Raw genomic sequence first — 7,565 nt, 5'->3', positions numbered from 1 at the left:
AGAGGGGCTGCAGAAAGAGTCAGAAGCCCAGAGGATGAGGCAAAAGAAGGGAAGGTGTGGGGGCAGAAAGTGGAGGCGAAAGCAGACGACAGAAAATTGATTGTTCGAGAGCAGGAAAGGACGTGACAAGAGAACATTTTAGTGTAGAAAATTTCCCGTTGCTATCCGAATTCGAACCCGCGACCTATTGAGTGAGAGGCGAACACTTTAACCTCTAGACCACGAGAGCCCCCATTCATCTCTTTATCCATCCCACAAACAATCGAAGGAACCAAGGAGTAGCAGTAGAGAGGTTGCAGAAAGTGTCAGCCATTATGAGCCCGTCCTTACCTTCTGAGAAACTTTGGTTTAAAGCGGAATCTTTCAAAAGGATTTGAGGTGTGATCTTTCAGGATGCTTTGAGCAGAGGCAGGAATTTTCATTCAGTGTTGTGGGGGTGTGTTTGTGTGTGTGTGTGTGTGTGTTCCTTTGTTTGTACGAATATTGATGCATTGACTCTTTTGGAGTGCCGCAGAAGGTTACTGCTCAAGTCTTTGACATTCCCCGGGTTGAGGGCTTTTTGGCTGCAACTTCACATATCTAAATCTGGTGCCTTGTTTTGTACACACACTCCATCCCGTTTCCCCCCCCTTCCTCATCACATTAGCCAAAGTTGTAGTCGCTGTGCCACCCTCGGGTGACCCTAGTGATGAAATTGAAGAGTGCAGCGAGGTAAGATCACTCCACCTCCCCATTTTTGCCCCCTTCCCCTCTCCACATCCCCCCACTCTTACTTCTTGCATGGCCTAAAGAATACAGTTGCTGTGGGGAATCCCTCCGGCAAAGCTATTATAACAAGAGCATTAATCAGAAATGAAAACTTTTCATATCAATACATACCATGGGTACATGATTTCTGTTTTATTTTGTCATACACGTATATACCTTGCCCTCACACTTTCTAGTCCTGGAACATCGGGTGTTCCGTAGAATGCTTGCCAGACTGCCATTTTACTGGAGAATATGAAATTGCCTGGAGACTGTTCTTTCTCACAAAAAACTGCACAGTTATGACTTAAGAATAACAATGTGCTGAAAACAACACGCTGTGCATCTTTCGCAGCATCTTACTCTTACGTTCCTGAATGTGTACTGGTTTTTAAAGTTTCAATAGTGCCTTATCTGTGTTTGGTGAACTACTAGAGGTATACAACTTTAGTTTGTTTTGCAATGTACTTAATGGTATCTAGGCATTAACCTTTACTTTCATTATCCTTTATTTTTACCTCAGACATATCACTTAAGTTCTTCAGAGAAAGAAAATATCCGTTTTGGATTGATAGTAAAAGTTGTCTGTTGAACACAAAAATGAAACACTGCTGGAATAGGTGTGGTATACACCATATACTGTGCCTTGGGAATATCGAATAAGACACTGTCTCAATCAGAAAATATGTGAACATGTGATTGGTTAAAGTGCAGGGAAGGTTAGTTAATACTATTTTGTTTTCCTTTCCCATGTTATGGATTGTTTGAGCATCAGCTTGTGACATTTGGTTTAAACAATGCCTTCCTTCAGTTTAGCCCTTAAAGTTAAAGCACAAGTTTGGTCATGGATCGTTGGCTTTGTTTTATAGACATCACCTTAACTGATTTTGCATTTTGTTAACTTTTTTTAAAAAAGGACAAAATGTAATATTGTTACAGATTCTCACAGCCTTTTTTAGCTGTATAATTATAATCTATTTACTTGTAGTGGAAGTTTTGAATGTTATTTTCTACCTGATAATGTTCACGGATGGTTTATGCAGTATGTTGGAGATAAGGGTTTCTTTTGATTTAGGGTTCAATTCAAACAAGAACTAACTTTTTTTTTTTGGTGTAATTTTTGGTATTCGGCCACTTCCATGTGCAAGTAATTCATTTTGTTGGATTTTTTTCTACTTTTACTGAAAGTTTTAAATATGCTGAATCAAGACAGAGAATATGATATAATTACAGTAAATTAAAGCATTTATCAAGAGTCATAGAAGTTGCCTCTTACCAGTGTACTTTGTTTATTCTACACAGCGGCTACTCTTTATGTTATCATAAAGCTTTTATGCAGCCCTCGCTTGAACCGTTCCTTCCTTCTTGCCTTATTCCGCAGACAAATTTACCCTCTCTGCTTTACTTGCAAAAGTTTGGGGCTGCTTTTGGGCTTACTTCGTTCAGTTATCTCAGTGCCATGCAGCATTTTGTACTCAAAGCCGGAGCACTGACATTTCTTTCTTCTCGGGGGACTTGGCATGTTCTGGGAACCCTTCATTTTAAGACTGTAAATCACACTTTCTCTCTCTCTTTCTCTGTCAGTAATGTATATATTATATATATATGGTATGTAGATGATCCAAGTGCCCTGTTTTTATTTCGCACAGAATTTCCTGGTACGGACAGTATGTTATTCTTGATTTTATGATATATAAGCTTCCTGTTTATATCTGTATAGTAGGAATATAAGCGTTCATCTCCTTGCATAGTGCTGATTGAGCAATCTGACCCAATACAAACTGCCGCGCGTGCTTGGTTAACACACCAACAACACCCCCCCTCCCCCTACACACACTCGCACGCACACAAAATCTTGGCCCTTGAGAAAGTGTAGACATTTGTCTAGACTTGTGAACTTGCTTCTTCAAGGACTTGCCGTAGATTGAATGCTATTTACCTTGACACAGCAGAGGGTACACGCTTGACTATGTATGGTAATAATGACAAAACTCTTTTGTATTAAATATAATATTTATTTACAGTTTGGCCTATCCTAGCTTTTTGTAATTTACCTTCTACACATTTTACTGATTCTGTCACTGTCTTCCCCATCCCTATTAAAAAAACCAAAAAGGAAGATGTATGAATTACCTCATCATTTCTTATTCTTCAATCCGTCTATTATATCCTCTTCTGTAAAAGCTGAGACCTCGCCTTCACCTTTGATCTCTTACCGTGTGTCTTGGCAGCTCCTTCCCTCCTCTTTACCAGTACATCATCAGCTTTGTTGCTGTGTATGTTCTGTTATGATGCTCTCCAGAAACGTGCTTTTATCATCCAGGCTCATAGCAAACTCATGGTATTAGATTTGTTTCAAGCTTATAAAAAAATATTTTTAAAATAAGTTTTATATGTTCTGAAAGGACTGTATACAACCTAACAACAGTATTGATAATCTGATTTATTCTACAAAGTTATGGTTTCATTTTCATTATACTATCAGGTTTTGTTTTGTTTTGTTCTTTATCTTTTTTTTTTAAAGTCATGGCTTTTATCGACTGTTTTTGCTCTGTTGCTGACTCCTTTTTAACAAATTAAATAATTTGTTTGTACTTACTTACAAGTTTTTGGTAATGTTCATCAGCTCAGGTTTATTTTTTATTATGTTTTAAAGTGTAGCTTTTCTTGGTGATCAGGGTCACTTTAGAGGGGTGCACCAAATAACAAAGGATGTATAGAAATGTATTTAGGGTCAAGGTATTTCTTATAATATTGTGGTATAGAAGAGCTAGATATATTGTTGATCAGCTTTTTAAAAAAATGTTTTTATTTAGAAAGAGAGGAGAATCACACCAAAGAAAAAATTATAAGAGGAAACATTCACCAAGAATGACACAAACAAAAAAAGGATATAAAAAACATATATATATACCATTTTTGTTATATGCGTTCTCAATGTGAGTACAGCAAGGTATTTTTTTGTGTTTTGTCTGTATCGAAAGAAAGAGAATGAATTGCACACAACAAAAATTGTAAGAAGAAATGTATACCATTCTGTAATGTGATCTTTAAGAGAGTTTTACCGAGACAGGTGATTAAGACGTCAATTGATTTTTCATTTGTCTTTTTTTTTAGCTGTTGGGGAAAATGCTTTTATTCAGTTTTTAAAAATGGAAGTTTTGCTGAAGGGCTGTTGGACGTTTAGAATAAAATCTTCTAATGTATAAGAAAATATTAAGTATTCCATCTTTTCAAAAGGTTTTTGCCAACAAATTTTTAAAAAGGTTATTTTTCCTTATGAATTATGTTTTTGCATTGCCATGATCTGTTTGTCCTTGGTAAGGTAATTTCCTTTTAGACATATTTTTAGAGTGTTAAACTTTTACTGACCTTGAAACATAAAGATTATATTAACAAAGTCAGAGAATAAAAAGGGAATTGAATTTGAAACTGGATACTTAAGTATAGAAATGAAAATGGAAGATAATGAAAATGAAATAAAAAGTAAAGGTAATTTTCCTGTCCACTTTGACTTTGATGGTACGGAATGAAGTGAAACTTTGGCAGAAACTCAGAGAAACTCTGGATTCTAATGCAAGTATACTCGTAGGTCTTTTGCCAGTGTGAATTGTCTATGTTTGCACTTGCATGATTGTTTGAACATGTCCTTATGGGTGTGCCTATTTGTCATTTGTGCCTTGAAGGTATGTTTGTTGCATCATTATGTCTTTCTCCTCTCTCACTTTCGGTAATGGTATGTTGTAATGTGTCTTAAGCAAATATATCACAATCTCTCCGCACTTTTTTTTCCCCCAGATGGATTTGCTTTCTCCCAAGAAGAACATGGTGTAGTCAACCAGGTAGGTGAAATTTTAAAAAATAGCCTTTTCACTTAAATGCTCCCCCCCCCCCCCTCTCTCTCTCTCTCTCTCTCTCTCTCTCTCTCTCTCTCTCTCTCTCTCTCTCTCTCTCTCTCTCTCTCTCTCTCTCTCTCTCTCTCTCTCTCTCTCCCCCTCCCCCCCTCTCTCTCCCCCTCCGCCCCTCTCTCTCCCTCCCTCTCTCCTTCTACCTCTGTCTCTCTCTCTCTCCCTCTCCTTCTCTCTCTCTCTCTCTTTCTCTCGCTCTCCTCCCCCCCTCTCTCTCTCTCTCTTTCCCTCTCTCCTTCTCTCCCCCCCCCTCTCTCCCTCTCTCTCTCTCTCTTTCTCCCTCTCCCTCCCTACCTCTCCCTCAAGTGGTTTGTGCCTGAGCCCATTGATGTTATCTTGTTTGTGTTAGTCAAGCCTACTGAGCGTGTAATTTTCTAAAGCTTATTTAGTCTCACTCATCCCCGGCATTGAGTAGCCGTTGTTGTGTCAAAGTCATTGTGCTTCTCCTTCAAACTCAAACCCCAAGCTTAAGTAATCATTTCTTACTGGAAAACTGGCTTCTGTGGTGAAGTGGTTGACTGCTTTACTGTCGCATGCAGGAGACTCGAGTTTGATTCCGGATTTTTATCGATTAAATTTATCTTTTTGTTGGGATGTTGTTGTATTCCTCTCAACCTGGGTTATCCCTGTCAGACAGGGTCAAAGTCTGCCTCTCAAATGTATCACGATGCGGTGGAATCAGGCATTTAAAAAATCTAAATGATCTAAATTGTGTTGGTGGAGGCGTAAAAATCACTTTCATTTAATTACAATTTGATTTCCCCGGTACAGGCATAAAAATCACATACCTTTAATTACAATTTGATTTCTCAGCTACAAATGTAAAAATCACTTACATTTAATTACAATTTGATTTCCCCGGTACAGGCGGAGTATATCCGAGCCTACGACACACGAAGAGAAAAGCCAGAAGGATACTGAGCTGTCCGTGTGGGTGACGGCCACAGGATGTGGATGTGCCAACGTCCGGGTCAGCCGACGGAGTACAAGAGGAGGTGTTATGACACTCACTGGCGGTGGGCTACTCCGATAGCCTGCTGTGATCTACCCAGCTGGGCCACCACCACCACCCCCACCGTCACCACCACCAAAGTCGGTCGGGGATCAAAGGCCCCCTGGAGTTTTGCCTTCCCTCCTTTGGTTAGAATTACTGTAAAAGAGGTCTCTCTCATAAGTTTTGCGATTTCGAATTAACTGGGAGAAAGGCGTTTGATGAGAAAGCCGTTTTCTTTAAGAGACTTGACTACTGAAAATTTGGTGGTTATAAAATTATTTTTTTCTCGAAAATCAGATTCATGGAAAAGAAAACTTTTACCCTGTTAAAAAAAGATATGGAAGAAAAATTGTTTTACGATGTATAGAGGTGTTATTTGTGACAAAATGAGAGTATATATCTATAAATCTATTATCTGTACACTTTCATTATTGCCTCTGGGCTGGACTCTGTGTTGCCCTATCTTCCACTGTGCTTCTCTTGGACTTGGACTTTGTGCAATTTTCTATTTTCACCATGTTTTCTAAGTGACGCCTTTCTCAAATTCTCATAGAAAGGTGTTCTGGCCTACTGGAATAAAACCTCATGCCTATCTTTTTTTCTTTTTTTCCTTTAAATTCTGCTCTAGTCTTTGTACATCCCTGGTTACTTTTATCTTTTTCTTCGAACTGCTCCCCCACATTTCCTTGTGCAATCTTTTTCATTCCTGTAATGTGACACAGCTTCTGACTTCCCATCACCCTCTTCCGTTGAAGTGAGGTAAAGAAAAGAGAGAGATTGGAGTACGGATGGATTATTTATCTCTAATCAGAATGTATGGTTGCCACTCTCCTGGGATATGCCATGTTCCAGACTTTTTTTTTTTTTGGATGGATTAATGGGTTGTATTTGTATCTCAGATTGTGGATGTGTGATGTAAATACGTTTGCAGTCCAATAGTTTGGGGAAATACGACAGCATTTATATGGCACCCTTAAGTCTGTCTATATCTTGTGAGTTGTGCCTGTCTTTGCCTCCTTAATCATGGCAAGGCTGTGGATTGTTGTATCAGTGAGTGTGATCTGTGTTCATGGATGTTGGATGCTGAACCCTTGTTTGTATGGGTTTGGTTTTATTTAATTATACGGGTGGCTGGTGGGCGCCATAATGCAGTCTGCTTTTACTTTTTCTTGTCTCAATTACTTACGCTCCTATTCAGTTCCTGGTGGGGTGTCGCAGTTACCTTGCAAACTCACAGTAAAACACTTAACTCATTCTTATACGTTTCTTGTTCCTGTGTGGTGGGCAGTACCTAGCCCTTGGGGGCTTTTGCTCTGAACAAAATTGGTTTATTTATACAAACTTCTGTCCTCTTGGATGAAGATATCCTGTGTTGGTTATAAGATGTGTCTTGTCATGTTTCTGAAGTGATGATTTACCACCCAGAGGAATGGAAATATTGAGTCCAGAAGTAGAAGATTGTGAAATAAGGTTTTATCGAAATTTCTGTTTGTTTGAGTGGGCCTCTGTTAAATGTATGCTTCATAATTCCTGTTATCTGCCCGGTTTTGGGGGGGTTCAGTCATAGACTCTGATAGCTTAGTGATTCAGTGTTGGCCAGAGAGATAGAAGGTCATATTAGTGAAAAGAAATTCGTGTCAGTCATCGCAATTTTCACACGAAAAGAGAAATCCTGTAGAGTGAAAGAAACTTGTGGTAGAGAAGAGGCAGTTACCAATCTTTCCTCTCACAAATGACTGGTGGCTACTTCAGCATGATCTACTCTCTTCTTCAGCGCCGCTGTTAATAACCTTATCTCTTCCTGGCAAACTGCAGCTGTAGTTGTCCAGGCTGTCGTAGTTTGTACAGTGGAACTCGGATTCAACGAGGTCGCCGGGCCTGACCTAAAATCTCGTTGAATCCGAGTGTTCGTTATA

The 7,565-nt window shown here is 39.1% G+C and overlaps 1 protein-coding gene across 2 annotated transcripts in view; it reads left to right on the top strand.

Moving 5' to 3' along the window:
- LOC101861828 (probable phospholipid-transporting ATPase IA) overlaps positions 1-7,313 on the top strand; it is a gene marked incomplete at its 5' end in the record, with an annotated part of 73,256 nt that extends 65,943 nt beyond the window's left edge. For both annotated transcript variants that reach the window (XM_035971227.1, XM_035971226.1), the window contains 2 exon segments: positions 4,546-4,589; positions 5,523-7,313. In XM_035971227.1, coding sequence (XP_035827120.1) covers positions 4,546-4,589; positions 5,523-5,576 — 98 coding nt within the window.
- Between the last annotated feature and the right edge of the window lie 252 nt (positions 7,314-7,565).

The sequence above is a fragment of the Aplysia californica genome, unplaced genomic scaffold (genome assembly GCF_000002075.1).
Source record: "Aplysia californica isolate F4 #8 unplaced genomic scaffold, AplCal3.0 scaffold00400, whole genome shotgun sequence".
NCBI lineage: Eukaryota > Metazoa > Mollusca > Gastropoda > Aplysiida > Aplysiidae > Aplysia > Aplysia californica.
Note: the sequence above shows the minus strand (reverse complement) of the source record. Positions and strands in the feature narration are given on the sequence as shown.